At 41.7% G+C, this 26668-nt stretch overlaps 1 protein-coding gene across 3 annotated transcripts in view; it reads left to right on the top strand.

Moving 5' to 3' along the window:
* Positions 1-26668, top strand: part of ldlrad3 (low density lipoprotein receptor class A domain containing 3) — a 75696-nt gene that overhangs the window by 4129 nt on the left and 44899 nt on the right. For all 3 annotated transcript variants that reach the window (XM_022754485.1, XM_022754486.1, XM_022754484.1), the window contains exon 2: positions 23876-24022. In XM_022754485.1, the coding sequence (XP_022610206.1) occupies positions 23876-24022 (147 nt within the window). The remainder of the gene's footprint in view (positions 1-23875; positions 24023-26668) is intronic.

Below are 26668 nucleotides of genomic sequence, written 5' to 3'. Positions count from 1 at the left end.
AATCATATTGTATTACCTTCTGTGCGGGATGTAGGTTCACTGTCTATTCTCTCTGAGCATCTTTGATCTAGAAGTCACGTGTGTTTACATGCGTATTAGTGTCCCGGATATAAGTCTTATCCTGGTTTTGATCATATTCAGCTATGGCCTTGATATGGAGGTAATATATCCAGGTTTGCTCATAACCGGGATACAAGTGTGCATGTAAACACACTCAATGTTTCATGAACCCTGGATCGAAGGAGACAGAGAGAAACAGAGGGGTAAAATGCACTGGAAAAAGTTAGTGGACAGCTCATTACATATTGATTTTGGATTGATCTTAACTAATTTGCCATGCAGAGATGTGGAGGCTTTGTTAATCCCTGATGGTTGCTTTGTATTGATCCACCATGTCCTTGGTTGCCAAGATCAAACCTTGGATGAATCTGCTTATTTACTGAATAGAGTTGTTTTTTTAGAATACTAGCCATTACATTTTCTCAACTTATGAGTAAGTGTAACTTTGCTTTTCACCAAAATGATTACTCAGTACTTCTACCCAGCACATTCTATACTATGTATACATAGTTATCCCCAGTGGAGTTAACCATGAGGACAGTGTGTGCCAGACATTGATTTTAACTGTCTACACTGCCAGATCCACAGGGTGACCTGAGACATGCTGAGAAGTTTGTTTTCAAGTAAAGCTCAAGCAGAGAATGTTTTTGGAGAATTTGTAAGTGTTTCAGTCTCTCAGGGTTGCAACACATGCAGATGCGCACATACACACATTGCCTAAATACTGTATAAGTAAGTTTCACCAATCAGTGTCAAGTTTTACAGTGGACTTTTTTAGATTAGGAAAATGGTGAACTCCACATCCACTCTATTTCCAGTTTTAACTGGAGGATAGAAGGCTGAACTTAAAAACCCTGTGCTTTTTTTTTTTTTTTACAAAATCCCTCTTATCAATCCAAACAGCCTCTCTCTCCCTAACTGATATCCCATTGTTTTACAGTTAAGAATAATCCTTTTGGGTAAAGACACCCTGTACACAGCGAGCTAGGCGGAGCGGCAGCATCCCATTCATCGTCTTACAGCAGTAAACCACTCACAAGAAGTATCAAGTCATGATCAGGCAGAGCAGAAGGAAAAATTCCTTTAAATGAACTGTGACTGAAAGAGCTGGAAAATCACAATGCAGTAACCAACCACATCTGACATCTATTGTGTATTAAATACGAATTAAGTCATTTTACTGCTGAAAATAATAACCCAGTTCAAATGTAGCTTCAGATGCAGCGGCTGAACTCATCTGTATCATTTGTGAATAGAAACTGCAACAACAAGCTGTAAACTGCATGATTGAGTGAAGGTTTGTGGGATGTATCGGCAACCTGACAACTTGGCCATTGTGTATGTATGCAAACCCAGGACCTTCAATACCTTCATTACTGAACAGTAACAAACGTTATACATTTTCAAATGCCAGGGTATAAGCTCTGCCTCGACTCGGGGGCTGGATCCACTGCAGGACAGTCAGTGATGAAGTTTAATTAACCTCTCCCGACAGGTGCATGAGATGTTCATTATGGACTAAAGCTTTTATTTGTGCCGTTAAGCTTTTGGATATACTCAGATTCTGCATATAAATTATCAAGGTTATTGAACACTCAATTGTTTATGATGTTGCTGTATTTTATAGTTGGTGGAAGCCTATCCAAAGTTGTTAAGCAGGTCTTAGCTCAAGTCTCTCCCAGTGGACTGTAATTACAAGAATCTTGCAAGCTGTGATGAGACTCCAGCCATTGTATCTGACTGGGACTGGGCAGTCAGCAGCAAACTGGTGTGTATTGTGGAGGTGGAGGCCTTTGAAAAGGTTGACCTTGAAGTTTGACCTCTTATGATGTATTCAGTCTAGTGATGCAGACTTTGGAGGATCCAAACCCTGAATCGCAACACAGCTATAAAGTTGTGGATTATTTTGTTTACACAGCACGTTTGCTCAATTTTTGCCCTGCCCAGTCACCTTGGTTTCCCCACTTTTATCTTCATCCGCGGTGTCTCCTCAGAGAGGAGAATGACCCGCTGTATGTGTCCCCTGTGTTGCTTTGCCTGCTGTCAGACAGGGAACGGACCCTGGCAGGCTGACAGCTGGCGCCCCTGCTGTCCCCCGTGATCAGCAGTCATTTGCTGTACTGTGTCTCACAGCCATCGCGCCAGCCAGTGTGGACACTGACTGCTATTTTGGACTGAAATTCCAACATCCCTCTGTCAAACCAAACAAGCACTACCTTAAAGGTCAACAAAAACGCAGAGAGAAACGCAGACAACATCAGGGCAGCTGATCCTCTGGTTGTTTGTCGACCCAGGTGAAAGTATAGGTGGTGGTGTAAGTGGATCTTCACATGACTCTGATTTGTCCCTTAAAATGACTATGACCTTGAAGATGGACATTTTCAAGAAACTCAAAAAATCATTCAAACGCTTAAGATAATAATGAATGCTGAAAATATTTGGGATACTTATTCATGTTGTGAAGTTACGAGGTGAACTCTGGCAAGATAAATCGACTCTCATTGATCAACTGTGAAGTCTCTATCAGCCACAAAGGATACGGATTAGATACAGAGAAGCAAACAAGTGAAGTAAATTGAAACCTTTGAAGCAAGTCAGATGGTGACTGTGTAAAAAAAGTGCTACAGCTCAACAACTGTCCTTAATATTTTGTACACTCACAGATCATTCAGTGCCATTGCTTCATCATCTGCATTGGGAGTTGTATTTATTGGCTGCCAAATGCCTGTGGCGATGATTATGCTGCACTAAACCTTCATGTGGACATACCTTTAGCCTCATGCATAATTGTTTTGTAATAGTGATACAGCTCCGGCATTTTCAGCCTTCCAGTGAATGGCCCGACTCCATCCACTGGCTTTGGATGGTGTAATTAGATGCAATTTTCCAAACATCTAATCATAATAAAAACGGTTATTTTGACCAGACACAGTTGTTTGATTGCAATCACACAGACATTTGTCTTCCATGTTTCTCCCCTTTTGCGTGCCAAGTGTGAGTACGTTAGGACTCAAGTGTTTCATGTGTGATGAATATGCAAATTGTCTTAGCAATTCATTGTAGGTGAGGCCGGTTTTTGGAAGCACAGTGTTGATGCGAATGCATTTATCTGCAGGATTAGATGAATCTTTAGGATTATGGAGACCTTTAGTGGAACTCTTTTCTGCCTCTATTACACAACACAGTGATTTAGGATTCTTCCATAGGTCAGCACAGTAGATTCTAAGTCCGTCCGGGACTCGCACGCGAGAAATGCTGGCTCATGAAACAATCCATTTGCTGAGATGAAACTCAAAATTATAATTGAGGTGCTGCAGAGTGTGAAATTTCAGTAATGTGCAGACCGCACTTAATTTCCTTTCCCCCTCTCTGAACATGGTATAGCTGTATGTCTTACTGATAGTGATCTGACAGATTTTTTAAGGTTAAAGTATGCCATATTTATGCCTTGGAGATATTTGCATGCCCTTATGTGCCTTATTTCAGTAACCTAATTCTGAGAGCAAGGGTGTTTGGCCAGGCATGACGGAGCAAGAGTAGCAGACAGCTAAAACCTCAGTTGCTGTGATATCACCCTGTCCATGGGGAAAAGTACACGGCAGAGATGTGACCCGCCCTTCTCTTCGCACCAGATTGACATTTAGTTGACAGTGCCACTGGAATTCTCTTCACCTATTTATTTCATGCTCACTCACACGGACACACGTTTGATTTAGCAACCTCTCAGGTGAAATTGCAATCAAGGGACGTAAAAGCTATTATGCACTTGATGCTACTCCTCCAGGCGAGTGCATAAATGAACAAATAAGATCAATCTCAATTCGGCTGACTTGAAATAATTGCCTATTTGTCACAATTAATTTCAGAGCTTTGACTCAAGACCCCTTGATATTGATATTGAATTTCCCATTATTACATACCTGAAAACCTGCACATTAAATGGAGCTGAATCCAAAGAATTAGACTGTGTGTTTAATGGATGATAAGTGGGTCAAGACAGGCAGGGATAATTTCCCTGTTTGTCTAAAGGAGAAGAGGTGGCGTAATGCAGAAGCTGGAAGATAATGTGTGGAGAAGACATGCGACACGGAGGTGGAGACCTCTGTCATGTCACAAACATGACTTAACCCCTTGAGCTCTCGCTTCAAGTGCGCGCGCTCTTTGATTCCCCGGCGCTTGATCTCTTTCCTCTCCAGCAGAGATCATGCCTTTGAGTGAGCGAATTTGTGTGTGTGTTTGTGCATGTATAAGGTGCACTGTGTATGCACAATATGTATAAAGGGTAATCCTCTCTTGGACAGGGACCAGGGGAGGCGAGGCGCTCATCTTCACAGGAACTAATCACCCGATCCCGCCTGCTGTTTACAGAGGCAGTCTCGCCAGCCAAAATCAAATGCAAAGCCCATGTTAATTGCCTTAATGCTGCCTCCCTGTCAACCATGGCTTGGCAGCAGCCCCCAGCGCCGGGCCACAAAATGAATTCTTTTCACTTGTTCAATGAATACCAAAAACAAATAGGAAGTTCTTGCACCTCTTTTTTTTTTGCATCCATTTTTACCCTATGATATTTTGACTCAGGACGAGCAGAGGAGTGGCATGGGAGGGCAAATGAAAGTTAGTTGTGGAGAAGGCGGGAGGGCAGGAAGTTCAGCCCTGGCTCAGGTCATTACTGGGCGAGAACTATTAGTCTTGCCGGGGTCTAGTGTGTCAGAAATGGTAATTGAGTCTGTCACTGTGCAGCCTGTTCTAATGAGAAACTGAAGGCCTAAGATGTGACTAATTTCTTATATGCCCAGGACGATTCGTCGGCCTGGCCATCCTGCGCCTAATGACTCCCGATACTTAATGAAGGATCGGTGGGATTTCCAAAGAGTTGGATGGAGCTTTGTATTAATGTACTTCAAGAGTTAGTGCACTCTGGAGACGTGTTTAATGACATTCCAAGGCTTTTGATGTCCTGACATGGCGCCACTGATCAAACGTCATGTTTTATTTCTGTTTGTATTTACACCGGTATTTCTGTAGGATGAGTATATTTTAATGATTCCTGACTGTTTTTTTTTTCAGTGGCAGATATATAATTAACCATGTCATATAGGCTTCTAAACAAATGAGAAGACAGCAGAGCAACTAGTCCTGACTTTGTAAAGATGTTAATGGACAGCTGAGCACTGCCAAATGCTCTGCTCACTCCTCATTCCAGTGCAAGTAGGAATATCTTCCTCCAAATCAAAAGAAACTCTTGTAAAAGGAAGAATTACTTATTAAATGTAAATCAATGCAGTGTAATGTTATTTAACTTGATTCTTATGGGTGTTGATTAATTAGAGGTAGCTAATTATACTAAAACAAAATTGCCAAAATGCACAAATCGTATATGCATTTACATTTTGCTTATTCTTAATAAGCAATAATTCTCACACTGTCATCCCAACATCAGGCTGGTGATATGATCTTTCAGATGCAGCTACATTTCAATAAATGTGCGTTCCTTGGCGAATATGTGCACAAAAAAACATCCTTCGCCCACTCAATATTCACATGTTTATGTAGATGCTTTGACCTGCTTGTGTTGTCTACATAGCTTCCAACAGAGTTGAAAATATCTTATACAGAAATCAGTCAAGCTGGTAAACATCACATTTCACCCTCATGTGATTCTCATCTCCACCGTGTCCGCCACGGGTCAGGAGCTCATGTGTCCTGAAGGAACAGCACAGCAGCTGATTATGATGGATTATGATAGATTCCTCCTTGACTGACCTCTGCAGCCACTCACACACTCCTCACTCCACTTGCACAGACCCACACATGTATATACTCATACATTTATGACCACAGACACGCTTAAATGTTGGTACCTATAAGTGCGCACATTTGCAGAGAACTGCATGTTCATGCCAACCAAGGACGGGCGTACAGTCACATATGGACACATTGTGAGTTCAGTCTGCACACATACATGCATACACACGCGTGAGAACATGAGACTATGCAGTGCCACGCGGTGTTGCTTGTAACTGACCTTCCCGTAGGTTCGCTCCGATCAGTACCAGTTAGAGCATTGAACAAACCCCAGTTAACTCACTACAAACTCGCATGAAAGCAAATAAACCCGCTAGAAAAAATAAAAATAGATAAATAAATAGAACTTCTAAAACCAAGCCCCAGAGAGTGGGAGCTGCTTTCAGAGCAGGCCATTTGTTTTCATTTGGTTTGGTGTCTTTACTGGTGCCGTGCAGAGCACTTTGAGCAGTGTGTCTCTGTCAGACCAGCCACCTCCACCTCCTCCCACAACCACCGCCATACTTCCATATAACCACAGATGATTCTGGTGTAGCAGCAGTGAGGAGAAATGAAGTGGATGGCGTTTAAGCGCTGTTGCTGACTGATGCACATTCAGTCACCTGGTTAGCAAAGCGCTGCTCTCTGCATTTTCTGATGTTTTGATGTGGACAAAAGGGCACCAGAAACAATGGCTAAAGTGGAGGAATATCAGAGTAGATGCTGATATTGACCCAGGGGAGGGCAAACGGAGGCTTCAACGCGCCGCAGCTCAGAGCGTGAGTCTGCATGTGATAAGGAGCATCAGGAGCACTGATGTCATGCAGTGCGAAGGAAACGGTCAGCTTTCATAACATGAGCTCTATGAGCGTATGAAGCTTTTTCTCAATGCAGCGTGAGAGTACTTTTTAGCCATTACCATGACAACACAGAGGTCTAGGGCTCCGTATGTGAGTGAGTGTAACAGAATTAACGGGTCTGAGTAATGCAGCTGATCTCTCAGAGGAAGGAAGTGAAGCCAGATGATGCTGGCTCACACACAGCAAAGAAGAATGAAGTGTCAGCCAGGAGAAAAAGAGCGGTCCATCGATACTGTGATTATGTCGAGATAGATTTAGATGAGCAAATAGGTGCGTGCACCTGCTGAAACACCCGGTCAAGTACATGAACGCACAGGGTGACACACAAATTAACATCTCCCACGCATCCACTTTCTATCACACGGAGGAAAGAGAAAAGCTTTACGGAGAGTATGAGAAAGTGAGATGTCTCTATGGTATGAACTCATTGCCCCTGACTGTAATTAACAGTTGGAAAAAAATTGGTCACCTAATGCTCTCGTGACCTTTCTCATCACTGTTCATGTCTTTTCTTGTCACGTTACCTCTATGTCTAAGTTGGCCTTTTACGGATAGCACACAGACTGAAAGCTTATTGGGAATGACCTTTAGTTACAACATCAGCTGCCACGGTGAGAACTATTCATACACCGGCTACCTTTTAAACCAAGGCCCTCCATTTGACTTATTACCATTTTGACTCATTACCATTCAGTTGAGTAGATATTATATTATACAGAGCGATAGAGGGAGAGGAGACAGACATAGGGAAAGAGGCAGAGAGCACAGGCAGGGGCCACTGGCACTCTTCTCCCTCATCTGCATTCTGTCGAAGCAAAAAATTTCCATTGTAATGCCCCCATCATTCCCCCTTTGCCCCGTCTCCTTAATGTAGTGTCTCTATCTCACATCTCTTTATTTCTTCCTCCACTCACCTTGTGCTCTCTCCCTCTGTTCCTCTATGGCTCTCTTTGCCCCGGTGCTTTTGGCAGATACAGTTCATTCCCACTGCTTTTCAACCCCTGCAGTGACTCCATGGCCTGGCTACACAATTAGGAGCTCATTACTTGCTAATACACAGACTAGAAGACAAAGGCAGTCTGTGCCTTCTTTGTTGTGCGCTCCCTCCTTCCATCATTTTATCTCTCTCTCACCCTCTCTCTCTCCCCAGGCTCTTTTTAAGTAAAAGGGTGCAATTTCTCTTCCTTCTCCTTCTCACTCCTCTCATCATACCCTCTGCCACAGTACATCTTCTCCGCGGTGCATAATGAACCTGTGAGTGCTAAGAAGAATTAATCGTTCAATTTCCATCTCATAAGCATTGTTTTTATTAAATTAAATGTACTCTCAACCCTAGTGACATTTGAGTTTCTGCATGTCATTTTCTGGCTCATTTAGCATCAAGTAAGCTTAAAGTGCTTTATGAATTTTGTTTACCTTATAGTAAAGAATGTGTTTTTTTAAGAATTTGATGCCTTTATTTGTAGCTGTTTTCTCCCTGTCCCGTTCAGAGCTCAGGCTGTGCGGCTGGAAGCAAAACTGCAAAACATGAGTCTCACAGGTGTAACATAAGGTCAGCTCTGGCAGCTTCCCTCCGTGCCACTGTCTGCATCATTTCCCGCTATCTGGCTGGCGCTGAGGAAATGCCAATTTGCTCGGTAAGGGGTCTCGCGGCGTAGCGGTGGATGAAGGGTGTGTGCTTTTTACTGGTGTGCTGTGCGACAGCCGACCGCATGATGAAAGGGACGCAGGGGAGTGTTGACATTTAGTTTTGTGCCGCTGATGGGCCAATGCGGGGAATCTGAATTAATGGGATAGATGTGTTTGTTTGACAGGAGAAGCTTCCTCCTCAGGACTGATGAGGAATTCAAGCCAGTAATGAAAAAATGTGTCTGGCTGGCATTGTTTGTACTTGAGCGCCCATCGCTGTGGTCCCACTCTCTGTGCATTCTTTTCTATTTTTGTCCGCCTGTGTGTCAAACAATGCTGCTTTTTGTCTGATGTTGAGTGGTGAGCAGCCTGCCCGCAGTGCCAACAACTAAATCTCATTTTAGTCACCGTTCTCCTCCTCATCCTTTGTCCCCTCCCTATCTCCATCAGCTCCTCCTCTCTGTCAAGGTAATCCCAAGGTGATGTTAATAGGGTGGGATGCTGTTGAAAACGCCACTGTCATCTCTTTGAGGATTAGTTGGACAATTGCTTCCCTGAAACCCAAGCCAAGTGGTTAAAAGAAACTGCAACAAAACAACTTTTCTGAAAGTGCCTTATACCACCACTGTGCTTTTGTTTTGTTTTTTTAACAGTACCACGTTGGATTTTATGTCCTCAGTGTTGAGTTTGCATTGTAATGCATTTATGTTCTGATCTCCATTTTAATTTAAACCACAGATGGACTCATAAACAGCCAGAATAAACCGCTGCTATGGGATTATAGGCTCAGTGTGATATGTGATCCCAGATTAATGGAGGAGCAATGTGTGATTAATGGGGCCTTGTTTTGCCAAGCCAGGCTAATTTGGCCAGTCACCGTTCCAAAGAACCAAAGGCAGTATGAGGCAGTCATTGCAAGGCTTATTTGATAAAGGAGAGGCTGCTAAATGAATGCATAATAATAAGGCAGAGGCTAATGAAACAACCAGTGTTGTGCTCATGTTGCCCGAGAGCTGTGTGGGCTTGTTTGTTTGCAAAGTATGCATCTTTATGTTTCCATTAACCTCTGTGGAGCCATACGTAGGAAATAGCTTCAGGGAATCAGTTGCAGGAAATAATTACTTGAACAGACAGCTGTATGTTTTCTAGTACAAGCGTATACTGTATACAGCTACTACTTTCTGCAGCTGCATTCAGAGGAGAAAAAGGCGCATTTATTCTCTCCACAAACCTGTTACCCTGCATGAGTTTTGTTATACCTTTATCTTTTTTAGAGTGCGTTTAAAACCACTAGTGGATTTGAAAATGTATTTAAACTTTAAATCTAAACACACCGATTTAGTTGATATTTTATGATCAAAATTACACTTCCATTGTGCCTTAATAATATTTGAGGGCTGGGTAGAAATTGCCCAGTGTGTATGTGTATAAAAATTATTTTGGTTTTCTGCTTTGGATTAGTAGTTATATTATGTTTCAATTGAGTGTGCAAATGAGTGCACATTAAGCAGCTGGTCTTTGTTCAAAATCACGGTTTCTCTCTCCGACATTGGTTTGCCTTTTCAAGCTGGTATTCTCTTTCTCTCTCACGTTGTCTCTCTGTCTCGCTCCGCTCACTCTGGTGCTATTTCAGCCCACAGATGCACTATCAATAATGCAGCCTCTTTAACAAGGCAGAGGCTTTTAAGAGGGTTTGTCAGTGCCCCTCCCTTTCAAGAGCACTGCTCGTCGCTGAGTGGCCACATCCTACTGGAAAAAGTCTTCGATTTTTGTGCTGAAACCGGAAATAAACCAGACATTTTAGACTTTATTTTTATCATTATCAAGGTTTTCTCCTCTGAACCTCCACAATGCTGAAAAGCACTTAATACTGGAAGGGCAAAAAGTCGCTGTCTCGCCAGGGATGTAAAGAACTGAGCACTGACTGCATAGCTGCAGGCAAAAAAGAAATGGGAGCTAAAGGAAACACAACTGCTCTGTCGCTCTATAAAAGTTCATATTCTACTTGAACATGTTTTGTTTGCATTTCTTTGCAGACAACAGAATAGCTTCAGCGTCATGCCGCACTGTCACTGAAATATCTTTTCAGGCAAAAAACCCATGCAGTACAGCCTGCTTAATTTTGTGTGTGTGTGTGTGTGTGTGTGTGTGTGTGTGTGTGTGTGTGTGTGTGTGTGTGTGTGTGTTTGCGTTAGTTAGGAGGGGGTCTTGAGGAAAGAGAGGCTGTTTGTTTTCTGAGTAATGGTCTCTCAAATCACGGTTATCCCTCAATGTCTGTGATAATGCCATAAACTATAGGAGGTTAGAAAACTTCCATTTATTCTGGCATATCGACTGAAAACAGCACCGTGTTTGACGTTGAGTCCAACAGAGTAGATCGAGTGCAGAAAAAAATAAAATAGCATCTGTAGAATATTTACTCCTGGATAATGATTGTGCCCTGATGTTGCCATATTATCCGTATTTTCGTTAAAAAAAAAAGAAAAGAAAAGAATTACACGAAGGCAATGACTGCCATTTATTGTCCAATAAAGCAATGGGATTGTTGCCAAACCTCACAAACATATTGTCTTTTATGTTGCAAACAAAGAAAAAATGATAAAACTTCACGTTATGTTGGTCTCAATATTATGTCTAATTACACAACATGGCTCATATCCTCTTATGCCTTCCTTTAAATACAATTTTGGTCACATTAGGAACAACAAACTATACTGAGATTCAGTAGAAGTATGAGCAAAGTGTAAGAGTATTCTGTGTTCCTGCCAGTGTCCTTATTTCATTAAACACAGAATGCTAAGTCCTACAGCCAAACAATTGCGTCATGATCTGTTGCATGGACGGTGGCTAATCCTCCTTAAGCCTGTGCAGAGGACAAGCTTGTGGACCATTGTTTGTTCCTCTCATAATGCAAGCAGGGGGAGTAGGGCCGATGTCCGACCTGTGAGAGCTGACCACTGATGTGGCCGATGCTGTTGAAAGTGAACCATCTCCTTCTCAGGTTGCTGCTAAAGACATTTTAGATTTGGTCTGACAGTGGGTGGTTTTTTTGGGACACCCTTGGTTTCTCATTCTTTTCCCCCGGGTGGTGAAGTCAGCTGGCAGCAATCAGCCGGGTTGTTTTGATCTGCTCATGACGTCATGTTTTCATTTTGGCCAGACAAGTGTTAAACCTTTCCTGCTGTTGCTGTTGATGCAAGTGGAGGTTTCTTTTGCCTCATTTTTCCTCCTTTTACACTTTCGAACTTGGACTAAACATAGAGACGGAAGCAAATGTATTTGGTTAAGCTCCCCTCCAGAGACGCTTTAATACATGTAAAAACACTCAGCACTGAATAATATTTTTCCTTATGTTTTCTTCCACAAAAACACGTTCAATAAACTACTGCAAAGGATTAAAAGTACATCTATTCCTTAGCCCTCATCAAAAATTCAAAAATAAATGAATATGCAAAAATAGAGACACCTCCAGGCGCTGTGGCGCGTCGCATCACGCCCACCACCGTAGTGTCGCTGGCCCGATTACACTCTGAGCACAGTCAGTCAGCTAACATAGTCAGACAAACCACAGATTTCATTCTAAAGATGATGTTTAACTTGTGCTTCTGTGCATGTGTGTATCTGATTGTTTAGCATTACATTCAGAAGGATAAGTGGGTGGGAAAAAGTTCCTTTTTGATTAATGGCAGTTTCCTCAGGATGTTGGCATATGGGGATGGAAACGTTCATGCATTAGTTGTGCAGAAAAATGTTTATGGCTCAGAAAGCATAGTTCTGTCTTGTCATTTGAATATATTGAATGTCATGTGAAATGTGGAAAGCGCAAGATTGCTACAGCTCTGACTTTAATTATGGAGAAATCTTAAACATTATTTTGCTCTCTTCAGTAGTTACTATGCTGCTTTTGCTTAACTATCTTGCATAGAATCCCTCCTCCGCTCTGTCTATATCGCTGTCTGGCTCTGTGTGTACGGCACCCTGATAGAAAGAAAATGTATGAATGTAACTAGACATTTCCATTTCACAGGAATGCTCTACTTCTATGTCAAACACAGAAAAGGAAATATTCAAAACTATATATTGTGTCACTGTGCCAACGAGCAACATCAGGTTCACCCACAAAGCATATACAGTATGTGTATGATGTTATGCCCACAGTGTGCCGTTGCTCAGTTTACACAATACAACTGAGAAAACTGTTTAAACGAGAGAGAGCAGTACAGTTTTAAATTTCAATACACTACAAATAAGCAGCTGCACCACCATGGGTCATACTGCCGCCCACTCCAGATCAACAGTAGGGTTAGGCAGAAATTATAATTTCTTTGCGTTATCAGCAGTACACTCTTGTTGCATCAACACAACCTTTTTGTACATGATTAATTGTATCCTGTAAGCCTATCAAACTTGTTACGCCTGAATCTAACTTACGCTGTACTGACGAGCTGCAGGATAAGTTGATGACCGTATGGATATCAGTTTAGCATTTAAGCTAATTGTGAAAGACTGAGATAGACCATGGATATCTTGTAAGATGGAACATGCCCTTCAGAACCACACTGACATTATGGACATTTAGGGAAACATTTTAGATATCTAATGCAGGTATTTGTCTTCTCTGTGCTACCTCTTCATTACTCAAAAAGCATGAACAAAATCTGAATCCTCATCAGCGGGAAAGTGCATCACAAATTAAGTGGAGCTGTCTCGCTGACTTCATTTTACTTCCTCAGTAAACAAAACAAGTGATGATGTCCAGATGAGAGATCAATACATCTCTTTTTCACTAATCCCCCTAAAAAGACCGGCAGCTTCAGAAGTGATTTAAAACGAAAAAAACATGCTGCCACTGAGCCGCAGCACTTTCTCATTTGCGCACTTTTAGGATAATACTAAATGGGATTACATAACAAACTGCTCACAACTGTCACTTGAAACCGTAGGCAAAGATGAGTCTCGTTACTGTTCGATGGGTTTGGTGACCAATGGTAACCCTTTTATTTTCTTCTTCTTCTTCTCTTTATACGAACTATATCTTCACAGTGTTTGCCGTCATTCTTGCTGATGATAACAAATCCCACTACTGAAATCCCAACACGATGACAGATGTAAGAGAATTGAGTGGATGGTCAAAAGTATGACGATTGTACAAGTGTATAATTAATGTAAAAAAAATGGAATGCGAAGGTAGAAAAATGTAAATTTCCCTTCCCGGATGAGGATGAAGTTTTATTTAGGTCTGATTGTGATGTAGACGTCAGAGGAATATCAGAAGAATGTGGAGCAGGGAAGATGTTAGCTTTCCTGGCCTCTCATATCTACGTTTCTGTACGCTGGGAACAACAGAGGCTGTCGCAGTAAGACTGACTCACATCTACGCCCTGACTATTTTTCCCTTTTGGGGAAGTCTTATTTTAGGAGTGTGCTACACAGTAAAAGCTACAATAAAAGATATGGCCTATATATCAAGTATGCCAGACACACTACAAAGTAAACATACACGGCATCGTCAACACGGCATTAAAGAAGTGAGAATATGGGAATACAGCGTCATGCATACATTCAAATTGGAACATACGGGAGGTCATTATTGTGCATACATGACAAATGAGAGCATTTTTCTAAATTATAGAGGCCTTAATTATTAATTAATACTATTACTAGTTAATACTATTAATTAATAGTTCATGATTGTAGCTTAATGGTAGATTCCTTAGCAGTTGCGTTATTATTTTTCATATATAGCAGAGAATAGGAGAAAACCATTGTATTATTCACAAATTAACTTATTTTTGAGAAACATTGGAGGTTAAGCTCAACTGTCTGCAGCTAAACTGTATGCTGAGAGCAAGCTCACAAATAGAGAAGCCACAATCACACACCGGACACACTGTATATTTATCTGTGCTATTATACTGAATGCCATGTCCACACCCAGCAAATCACCAGCCATTATTTTGCTTGCTGGTAATTATACCAAATTTTGTTTATCACTGTGTCTCTGTACTAACTGATTATCCAGAATGTGAATTATAAAATCCTCACAGAGATGGACTGTTCACTTTCTCCTCTGCAGTTTATTTATTTTTTAGTTTTTTTATTTAGTTTTCTTCATAAACAAAAGAAAACAGTATAAGAAGGTTTGATTTGTCTCCCCTAGTTTCATGCTTTTCTTCAGCTCATTCGCATTTCCTCTTATTTTTTTTACTACTCTTTCTTTAAAATGTCCTTAATTTGCATGTTTATGGGAATTTGCCAGGAGTCTGAGGCACAAATTGATTAATTCTGTAAATTATTTACTGAATATTGAAGCACAATCGGTTGACAATTAGATTTCTGCTATGGCAACAAGGGATGCGGGGCATGATAACGCATTACCCCACTGCACCAACTCTATTACGTGTGAGTTTAATAAGGACCTAATGATCAAATATGAAAAATGTCTAATAAGAATATTTTCATAAAGATCTGTCACAGCTTAGTAGCCCACAGTTTACAGTTTAGATCGTCACACATGGCACGAGCATCACTAGAAAATAAATTTCATGCAGTTTATTTTCAAGAATAGCCAATCTGCATCTACAAAATGAACTTTTGCGCTATTGTTTAAGTATATTAATGTTAAGCAAGTGTTTGCCTTCTAGGGTTTAAGATCTGCTTAATGACTTAAGATTTTTTCACTTTATTTTAATCCTAATTGTATTCATAATCAGCTTTTGTTTTGTATTTTCTTCATCGGGAATTTAAGCTCTGTTGTGGATTTTCTGGGGATTTAATTATTGATTGATATGAGTGAGGAGCATTTTTGTGATGATAATAAACTAACGTTACCTTCACCTTTCCTCAGAGCTGTTATCTTCTCTTACAATTAAAGAATAAAATGAACCGTGGGACTTGCTCAGTTACTCATTTAGTCTTGTTGAAATGCACTTAACGGTGCAGAGTTGACCCCACAGATAGAGTAACTAGCAGGTGATGTCTAAATGCACAGATGTACAGAACCCCCTCCCAGATATTTTCCATGTGGTTGTTAGTGGCTGCAAAAGGCTGAAAAACGGTTGAATGAGGCAGATGCCTAAATGTAGCCAGTATCACATTATTCTGGGTTTGTTGACTGTTTCCATGCATGACTGCCCTTTTCTTCATCGTTCCCCATTAAGGCCTGGCTTGCTCTGTTGCTCTGAGCTTATGCTGCCCTGCCTGTGTGTCTGTGTCGCTGCAGGGTGTCTTTAATTGATGCAGACCAGGTTCTTTACACTTGCGCTTATTTATATGGGGCGCTTCAGTGAGCCGAAGGAACAAGATGGGAAATCCTTTCCTCTTTCTGGGACGCTCTCCCTCTCTCTCTCTCTCTCTCTCTCTCTGTCTCACACACCCACACACAATGAAAGAGACAGCCAAATCACCTCCACCCACCTTCTATACCTCACAACATGCTTGTATAGCCAGCGCATTAAGAGTAGTGCGTAAATGAAAAATACGTTTCTGTCCTTGAACCTGAAAAAGTTTGTTTTTATTCCAAGTTAGGCCGTATCGATTCACTCCTCCCTTATCCTCCAACACAAGCAGACATATTTGTATTGACATCAGGCTGTAATGCGGTTTGACTTGCTCTTTTTCAGCTTCAAACAGAATTTGACATAATACACTTGAGACTGTTTTACCCAGCATGGTGTATTATTGAAGACAAATAGCTGACGTTAAGGGATGGATGATGAGAATGTGTGATTATTTATGAATAAAAACTTTGTTTTTTTATTTTTATCTCTGGAGAGCTCAACAGCTCCCCTCTATAAACAATTTATTATGATACCTCTTCTATAGCCTCGGTTTAACTTTCACTTTTACTCTAGCTCACAAAGCATACAAAGACAGCCCAATCAATTTTTTGGTGCTGCTTCGATTGGAGCCTCAACCTTTCACCTGAGGCTAATCAATGCAGGTCAGATATATAAGCCTGCTGAGGAAGGTGGGGTTAAAGCAGTAACAGCCAAGCCAATAGTCATCTCAGATACAGATTTATATCAGTGACCTTTCATGCGCAGAGCACAGGGAATAGAACTTGCTTAAGGCGGTTATTACTCGGACTCTGAGGGTAGAAAATGCTGTTACTGTCCACCTTTCTGTTTCTTTTTTATTACCTCTACCTTTTTCTCCCACAATTGTTCCATGTAACTGTTGTCAGGCTGTATCTTGATCTTCCATCACCTCCCATTTGTTCCCTCTCACCCGCTCATCTTTTTCTCCCCTTTTCCTTAGTGAGTTGTCAGTCTTTACATGTTCTCCCTACACGCTGTAATGTTAGCTCCTCATTGCATCTTTTTTTTTTTTTGGTCCCTCTCCCTCCCACCACACACTACTTTCCACTGTCTCCCTGTTGAGTATTAGAGCAGCATTCAATGTGGTGCTTCCAGTAGCACAACCCAAGGTCCAGACATACCCCAAAGGGTCTTAAAGGGGAGGCCATCTATGCGCTTTAAGATTTATTAAATTTTCAATAGCCCCTGTCGAGAGTAATATAGATTTTATTACCAAATTAGCTGTCCAACATTGGGGCGGCATGCTGACATTTGGTATGAAAATATTCATAAGAGCTGGGAGACAGTGGCAGATGTGGGTGGCTGGACCATAGGCCGCCGTTGCTCTGCCCGTCTTTGCATATTCAGAGAATTGCTTAGGGTGCACCGAAGTCTCCAGGCTGCCATTTTCAGAATCATTATGTATGAAGTGTAGCCATGGAAAATCTTGGAATGAAAGTTGGAAGCCTGCCATTTGTGCATTGACTTGATTTCTGCTCGTTTTAATGGGCAACAGTGGTCAAAGATGTTGAATAATTGACAGCCCTTTTAAGAGGTTGTGGGTACACAGTCCCCAGATCTCTCTAATTCCATGTCCACAACATTTTAATTTCACAATTTTATTTGCATGTGGGATAACTTTGATTTTTTGTTTCCTCGCTTGTGACATTCCTCAAGGTCTAATTTAACCCAGAAGTGTCTGTTTTGGTTAAAGCTGCCCTATTGAGTTGTCTTATAAAAACAATTTTTTTCACTCACCCTAAAACATTGTGTGTACCCTTCAGGCCTAACAAACATTGAGCGCACGTCCTCCTTCCTCATAAAACATTTACAAAGCCAATTGTTGAATCCTGCATTGTTTACATCCTCGTTTGCTAGCTTGCAGAAAGCTTTGTGTCTCTGTGCATTACCACAAGCGAATGTCGAGGAGTGGAATAGAGTGAAATTAGCAGCGGAAATGTGTATTGCATCCCCGTGTGTGTGTACAATACGAACAAAACAGGGACCCAAGTGGTAAAAGCATAGTACTGCTAGTGGTCAGAAACTCCACAAGGTATCTTTAAAGTCCCCCACCACCACCACCACCACCACCACCACAATCTCCCGACTCAAAAATAAATGTGTTTTGCTTACTGTAACTTCACCTGGACTTTTACTGTGGGACGTCACAAAGGATGATGTATGAGCAGAGTTTGACACTGGAAGGTTGTTTTCAAATTCCGCTGATGCTGGAAAGTTTCTCCGCGCTCATCTTAAATCTGAGTTGGCGTGAGCATATGAGCATGATTATGTGACATCACAGCTAGTTTGGAGGACAACCGTGGTCCAGTGTGTAACTTCCCACAATGATGTGGGAACTTGAAACCTCCAGTGCTCACACACTGAAAATAGACTTCCAGTAAAGTGGGAGAAACCTTGTGCTCTGCAGTTCGTTTTCTGAAATAAAACAACATTTAGACATTCATAGATGCTGATTTCCTTTGAGTGAGAATGGGGTAGATGTAATTTTAAGAATATTTAAAGAAAAAAAGTTAAACTTTTTTGTTGAAAGAAACTCAAATTATTATTTTAATTGGAGTGTTTTTATGTCTTAAAACCTGAGGGGATCTTTAAACTTTGTGTAAATATGAGAGATATTTGCTTCCATTAGTGCCCTTGTGTTTTGAATATAGACTTACACAGCACAGCAGTCGTGCCCATATTGCATGTCACTCATGACTTAACAGGAGACAAAGAAAAGAATATTACAAAAAAATTCCAAATTTAAATTCAGTATTATTCAGAACCTCTGGGAAATTAGAGTAGTGTTCATGCTGGGAGTTCATTTTTATTTCAAATTATAATTGAGACAAGAGGGGTGCACTCTATACAGTACCAGCAACAGCAGCTGTGCTGAAATATGGAGAGGGAAGAATTTCACCCTGAGTGAACCAATGAAACTTTCTGGAAGTAGTGCAAACACAAAATGTAAATGCTAATTAAAAAAGTACCCAGCCGATGCTTGAAAGGTCCTACGCTCTGTGATTTAACAGTCTAAATAGGGGCCCTGGTGGACACAGCTATGGTTGAGGGTGGGAAAGGGTGGGAGGCAGAGGGATGGGTTTGCAGAGGCAAGGATAGTATAGTCAATATTTACCCTGAGTAATTGGGCCACACTTCTCCCAGCTAGATACACAGGCGTCCAGCGTCATCCCTGCCTTATCTCCTCCAGTTCTCCCTCACCCGCTCACTGTCTGACCACAGTTGTTACACAGCAGTGTTGTGCAGCTGTGGATAATGCCCCTCAGCTATCCACAACATAATAGTTAAAAGCATATATAGGAGTGAGTGAGGTGCTGTGCATGGATGCTGTCATGTCCATTAAAATTCTCCAGGTCACCTTGGGAGTGTTGCAGTGCCCACAGAGAACTGTAGTGAGTTATTATTCTGTTAACAAGCTCATAGAGCAGTCTGTAATGAGCTGTGTAGCCACACTTACTGTGGTAATGAGGTGGGCTTGTTCGTTACCTCAATGGCAAACCACTGTAAGAATTCTGGGTTATTACCGTATCGATAGAATGACAAGGGCATTGGAATAAGATGTGTGGAGTCTGCCAAAAGAGGGACTCGCAACCTGGATGCAAGAAGTGCCGCAGAACGTTTGCTATTGGCAGTTTTAGAGACTCATGGGAAGAGATGAGCTGCCTGTCAACCTTTTTCTTCTTCACTCTTTTTGGCCCTCTGTCAAACGCACACACACACACACAGCACACACAGTCCTCTCTGTCCTTTCTCTCTTTCTCTCACATACTCTCAAAGCAACTCTCCAATTAACCTGATGCCTCTCGTACCGCCGGCTCTTTGAAGTCCTTTTGCACAGCACTCTCCTGCGCTAGTTGTGTGTTCTTTAAACTCTCATAAAGGCTGCTGGCTGCTGAGGCGTCTTTAGTATAAGAAGTGGGAAGAGTATACAAATTATGGCTCCATCATGAAGATCAAGTCTGATAGAGCTGGTAAACAAGAGTGTAGATTAGGATTTGCGATATTTACCTTTTGTATGTGATGTGACCCTTATGAGTCAGGGCAGGAGCAGTCTGCACACTGGCCTGAAAGATGGTCTGTTACATATATCAAAAGGAAAACATCTAATTCCCCAAGTGTCAGCTTTGTAATAATATGATCATTAATTGCGTTAAGTATTTTATGCTATCTTTTCCTGTAATATATTTCATTACATTTTTCAGTAAAATTAGTAGCCTAACTGTATCTTAAAGGACCTATTTGTAAGTTTTGCTATTGCTGCAATAGCGAGCTATTGCTTCAGCCATTGTTGAATTTACAATACAAGAAATTATAATGCAAGCAGCTCTACTTCTTCAGGACAGCCTGGACGCTACAGTAAAAAGTGACAAGACAGTCTGACCGGACCGAGGCTAGCTGGTTAGCATGCTAACTTCTGTAAAAGAAAAGAAGTGATAGAAACAGAAGCAAAACAAAAGGATTCCTTTACACCACTGAGGACAACTCCTGGCGAGTAAAGTTTGTTGCTGTCCTGGCTCTAGACAAGTGAGTAAACAGCTATTAATTGGCTAATATTGGCTATGTAGCAATAGCAAAACTTACAAATAGCTCCTTTAAGCCTTTCCAACTGCTATGGCTTGTAAAAAGAAAAAAGGAAAAAAAAAACTCCAAAGTCTTCCAGCGTTACTGTTTCAGTTTACCTTTCTCTCTTATTCTCTCCATGTTTGTGTTGATTCCTTTGTCAGAAAGAACTGAACAAACAGGGGTGGCAGGGGAAGAGCCAGGGGAGATAGTGTGAAGATGGTGTTGTTTCCTCAAATATAAAACAAAAAAAATTATATTTGGCAGTTTTCAAACATACCTGGATATATATCCAAGAGGCTCACCATTACAAAGTGCTGTATACAAGAGAAGGTCTCTGCACCATAATTTGGGATTGGCATAAATATATTTACTGAAATATCATATCACAGGTACAAAAACAGTCTACTATTTTGTTTTGTGAAGGTAGTAATCAGTCAATTTTCATTGCATCTTTTTATCAGCCGTTGCATTTGGCAGGTCCTCCAACCAATGAAAAAAATGATGCTTTACAGTAAGGGTGGGCAAAATCGTAGCAGGATCTTTTTAACACAATTTACTCATTTGGCAGACACTTTTATCCAGAGCGACTTACAAGTGCAGGACATCACTGAAGCGTCAGTGCAGTAGGAGACCTTGGCATACGTACTAAGTACTACATCTATTCAATAAGTGCAAGGAGAAGTGCACCGAAAGTGCATAGTAAGTGCTAGTTAGGCATGCTAGGGTGTTAGAGGTGTTAGGAGAGGAGTTGCTCTCTCTTCGACAGATTCTTGAAGATGGAGAGGGACGCCTCTGCTCTGATAGCATTCGGTAGATTGGACCACAAACAAGAACAGTCTGGACTGCAATTGCCTTGAGTGCAGGGATGGCAATGTCAGACGACATTCCCTTGGAGGAATGCAGTGGCCAAGAAGGACTATGGTTCAGTTCAAGTAGGCGGGTGCAGACCCAGAACTCACTCTGAAGCATTAGTGATTTGAATTTGATTCGGACGGCCATGGGTTGCCAGTGTAGGTCGATGAGTAGCAAAGTGACATGTTCCTTCTTGGGCTAATTGAAGACCAGACGGGCTGCTGTAGTCTGGACCATCTGTAGGGGTTTCACTGTACGTGAAGGGAGGCCCGCCAAGTTCAGTTGCAGTCTTCCTTACAAATTTGAAATGTACTGTTCAGAGTATCCAGAATCATGCAAGTCTATGGACTTATCTGTTTGCATTAGTTAAAACACAATATTGTATTGAAGACACTGTTTTCAAAAATGGTCATGCGCATCAGTGTCTTAGATGCCATGTTGTCCACAACGGTGAAGAATACCATGTCCTTACCTAGATAGACTGTGACTTATATGCTTTTATCATATTTTTTCGACTGCTCTAATGCAGTAGATCAGTGTTAACTGTTAATGTTTCAAGACCTTGTGATGCAGAAGAGTCAGGTTGTACCGACCTCAGTGAAACACTCCGCATGTTCCTTTGGAAGTTCACAGATAACTTTGCTTTGAGAAATAACTGACTATGCATACACAGTATTGGTGTCGAGTCGACCCTCCCCTCATTAATATATCATGCATGAAAGAGACCATGTGATAGAGACCAATCAGCACAGCCATCTTTTGGGCAATCACTCTTTTGGTCCGTGAACCCAGCGCGTATCCATGTTATTAAGGTAGACCAGGCACAGTTGGTACAATGGTAAAATGTCATGATCTCTATGATTCACTTGAAAAGGAGATCAGGGACGTCTTCAAGATCGATCATGATGTAAAATCGTCAGATTTCATGCCGCTACTTTCCAGTCCTCATAAATTACAAGAGCCTTTTTTGTCTTGATCCCTCACTTCCCCTTTTCTATATTGCTAGAGGCAAAAGAGTGGTTTGCATCATCTCCGCAGAGGATCAGAAGGGCCGTGCTGTCTCATTTAAGAGAGGATCTATACGTGGTTTCCTGAGCCTGCTGCGTTAAAAGGGCAGCAAGAGAAGGATGATGTAAAAACAGATGATTCCTACGTGCCAGTTATTCAGCTGTACTCAGGAAAGTGGCTACATCTACTATCTGAATATCAACTAACTGTGTTAAACCTGTGAGCTCTGGTTATGAATTCACAGGCATTCAAAGGGCAAAGTATTCTATTTGTATCAGAGTATTATAGATTCTGCCTTGTCTTTGTAATGATTAAATAGAGAAAACAAACCCTGTTTCTTCTGCGCAAAGTGAAATCATCATTTATCTGATTTATTCAGAAATATTGGAGGAACAGAAGCAGCATAGTAGTATCCCTTTGTATCCCTATGGAATGTGACATGTTTAAATGTTTGCAATATTTGTAGAATACTAACATTAATATCTAACACTGATGTTTACATTTAATAAACTGCTAGGTCAGGCATTGCAGGAAATGTTCCAACTCATGTAACCCACGAAGGAAGGGCGGATGTACAGCACAGACCTTGAGCGAGTTTTTTTGCAAAGGCAGGAATTATTTTGACACTCACAGAAAAAAATCTGCTCCAACACAATCATCCTCTTCGGTAAAAAAAAAACAGATGTGTTCGCAGTTATCTGTGGGATGGGGTTTACAGAAGTCTCATATTTGAGTCAGTCGCAAAAACCTCTTGTATCAGTTGATCCCTCTGTCAGTATGAGATAGAGGCTACCCCAGCCTTGTTTAGAGTAATTAAGCCCCAGTATACAAGTTCAGTTGGTAATGATAATGAAATGTTTCTAATGTTCATATCACTGCTCTTCACAATAGGAGTTATTTAAGAAAGACCTTCAGCGCGACCCAATCACTCACTGTTTGGGCAAACCACACCGTCACTTAAGGCTTAAAGGTCCACACCTCCTGGCAGCAGGTGCAGCTCCTGCGTTCCTGCTCTCGAGTGTAATGAAGTGGCCGACCAGCTGAACCCAGTTTCAGCTCTGCAGCATGAAAATGTTCCCCCGGTCTGTCGGGACTCCTCATTACTGCCCTATGGTTTTGTTTACGAGCTAAACTGCTCACTGCATAGTGTCAAACCTCAGCCAAAAGGCCATGTCTCACATTCCAGCCCATTATGCCGCAGCTGCACTGCGTCAACCAGAAATGCCCCGAACTAGTTCAGGGCACATGTTTGTGCTGATTGTGTTTATTTCTGGTCTGCATTTGTGTGTGTGTGTTTGTTTGTGTGTGTGTGTGTGTGTGTGTGTGTGTGTGTGTGTGTGTGTGTGTGTGTGTGTGTATGTGTGTGTGTGTGTGTGTGTGTGTATGTGTGTGTGTTTGCATCTATGTCCAATGTATAAATATATGCTGTGCTTGTACTGCATGTGAGTATTCTTTCGTGTTTGCATCCTAATCTTCCCTATTATGATATTGCCCAGCTTTATAGTGACGCTTACACCCACATTACTGTTAACACTGAATGACCTCCTCTGCTTTTGTATTCATGAGATGGTCCTCTGTTTATTTGCCCATAGATTGATATGGCGTTTTAAATAGAGCCAGTGCCCTTAATATTTTTCTATCTTGAGAGAATGGAGATAATAAGGGCCTCCCATTTTGACTGTTGTGATGAATATTGCTGCAATCCACCTGTCTGCTTTTGTTATGAAGTGAGATTGTAATAGTTTGTCCTCTCTCTTGTTGTCCTCCTCTCCCCTTCTCCTCTGTCCGTTTATCCATCAGAGAGCCAGCTGCTTCCAGGGAATAACTTCACCACAGAGTGCAACATCCCTGGAAACTTCATGTGTGGAGATGGGAAGTGTGTCCCAGGCGGATGGCAGTGTGACGGATTGCCCGACTGCTTTGACAAGAGCGACGAGAAGGGCTGTCGTAAGTCCAGTTTAGGTTCCATTATCGAATCTTTTTTTAGCTCTTAGCTGTGCCTTAAAGGAATGTATCCAGATAGCCAGTTTAGTCATGTCTTCTCAACTCCTGAACTCCTCGTGCTGTGCAGAATTGCAGTCGAAGTTCTCCCTTCCCTATCCGTAGAGCCATAAGGGCCATTTAAACCTAATTCTCTGCCAGCTTAAATGAAGTCCCCTCCTCGCTCTCCCCCACAGCATGCATCCCTCCTCCTCCTCCTCCTCCTCCTCTCTGCGAGACCCTCGGCCCCAGTTTAGCACCAGGGCAAAACTTAATACCATCAAAGCAAAGGCCGATTACTTCTATGTGCAGGAATAGTAGCGCATGCATAATTCCACTGTAAGGCTACAGTAATAGTTCAGTTTTGATCCTCACTCTTAGTTGGGTTTGATCTTTCTGGTCTGCTGCTCCTCCTTCTCCCCCTCCCGTCTCAGCCAGAGCTCCACACAAAGATGGGATTGCTGATGAAGATTGACTTTGAGGCCCTGCCACACTGAATGGAAACACCCATCTCCCGATATATTCATCTCTCTAAATGTCTCGCGCTCCCGTTTTTCCTCCTCTCCGTGCCTTCCCTCTTTATCTCATCTGATGATTTTTGGCTTTTGGCTTGTAATTTGCTTCACAGAGACTTGTTTTCAATTAGAAAAGCATAACACGCATCTTGCCGAGATTTTTATTTTTTATTTATTTTCCGGCTAATTCTCTGCCAGAAAAAAATCACCCATGGTTTCTCATCCATTCTGTCACCTCTCCTTATTTCTAGCTCTTCTCCTCCTCCTCCTCCTTCTCCTCCTCCTCCTCTCCTCCAGCAGTCACTTTCTCTCACTGTTCTCACTTGTTGGCAGCCCAGGGAACAGTCAGAGTACTCTTGACAAACTTGTGTCCCATGGCGTACCAGCACACACAGACACACACCCTATATAGCCAAACTTTGTAATCATCAATCTTTTTAGTTTGTAATGCCTGGGTCATTTAAGTTAGAGAAATTTGGTTTCCTAGGCTATCTTCTTTAGTACGCCTTTACTAATGACATTCCTGTAAGTCTGTTGCATGAATAAACTACTTATATAGATGGGTTGTGTGCCCCAGATTCTCATCGCTCTGTGACCTTAAACTGTCAACAACTGTCAGACCTGGAAAAATCATATTCAGATGCGTTTAGACATATTGCATCAGTATTAAATACATGAAGAGTTCCTGTTTTATCTAATCACAGAGTTCAGAGGTCACTTTGGTCAGATGTGTTCAATCAAGTTCACCACATTTTTTTGTCAGTGGCTGACAGTACATGTGATACCACGATAGATAAAAGCAAGTTATCATCAAGCATCACACTCAGCCAGCCTCTCCGGATGTGTTTGTTGTTGACGTCTACATTATCTGCTCTGGCATAAGTGGGCCTTATTATCCTCAAATAGATGGCTAGTTGTCAGTCGATATCTCCGGCGACTGCTTCACAAAAGTCCCCAGACAAACCTCTGGCTCCATTAGAGGCTCTGCAGGGACAGACTGACAGACAGAGGGAGGGGAAACAATGGAGTGAGGGAAGGAAGGGAGGTAAAGAGGAGGACTCATTATAGTGGCTACAGCAGGAGTTCTGTCTGAATGTCTGTTATCTGAGGAGGAACACACTGCCTGGAAACTTAAAGACTGGGTTCTTTGCAAGTAGAATCATAATTAGTCACCCCCCTCTATATCTACATATATGAAACATGTATTTCAATGCAAACTCCTCAGAAATACTGCTCTCAGACTGACTTTATATAACCAAGTAGGAAATCACACAGGGTATCTATACCACTGTCCTTTGCAATCGCAGCCATTACCATGGAGGCAGAGCAGTGTTGACCACCACCACAGGATATTAAATTTCCTTCCATCTGTAATATGAGCAGTTGGCTTCTGCCAGGAGGTTTCCAGGAACATGTGGTTTAATTGACCATCAATATGGATGTTTACAATTTTTTTTTATTTATTTTTTTTATACTTTGACCACTTCTTTCATTAATTAGTCAGTTTTAAGGTACAGCGGATGAGACTGCTAGACCATTAAAACATTTTATTTTTAGCAACCCTCCCCTGCTTCTCTCTCTAGACCTCTGTTAGGCATGGACAGTTTGTGCTTTGCGTGCAGGCATATATGCACAATATCCTTTTGTATTTATGGCATATATGTGTGAACATATATAATTCTCTGGTACCTTTTTGCTGAAGGACCTGTGCCTATTTTTACCACATGAATTTGCACCAGAAGACAGCTGTAGTTAGAGAGTAGATCCTCCTGTAAGCCCATGCTGTTTAGCCAGCAGATTGTGCTGATGTGTGTGTCTCTGATCCAAGGAATACTTATGCAGAGCCCGAGATAAAGGTCATATGTGGCGATGTCTCCCTGGTGTCTCATTAATGAGAATTTTGTTTTTTTGGAAACCATGTAGCTAATGGGGAAACACAAAGGAGAACAAATCAATTTGGACTTGCAAATTACTTGGTGGGATATGTAAACAATAACTTTCTTTTGAATCTGTGTGAAATTTGAACACACTCACTCTGTACATATGGGGATGTAAGCGTCCAATTAGCACAGAAGTGTTTTTGCAAGACAGAAGCACC

The sequence above is a fragment of the Seriola dumerili genome, unplaced genomic scaffold (assembly GCF_002260705.1).
Source record: "Seriola dumerili isolate Sdu_G_001 unplaced genomic scaffold, Sdu_1.0 BDQW01000219.1, whole genome shotgun sequence".
Taxonomy (NCBI): domain Eukaryota; kingdom Metazoa; phylum Chordata; class Actinopteri; order Carangiformes; family Carangidae; genus Seriola; species Seriola dumerili.
Note: the sequence above shows the minus strand (reverse complement) of the source record. Positions and strands in the feature narration are given on the sequence as shown.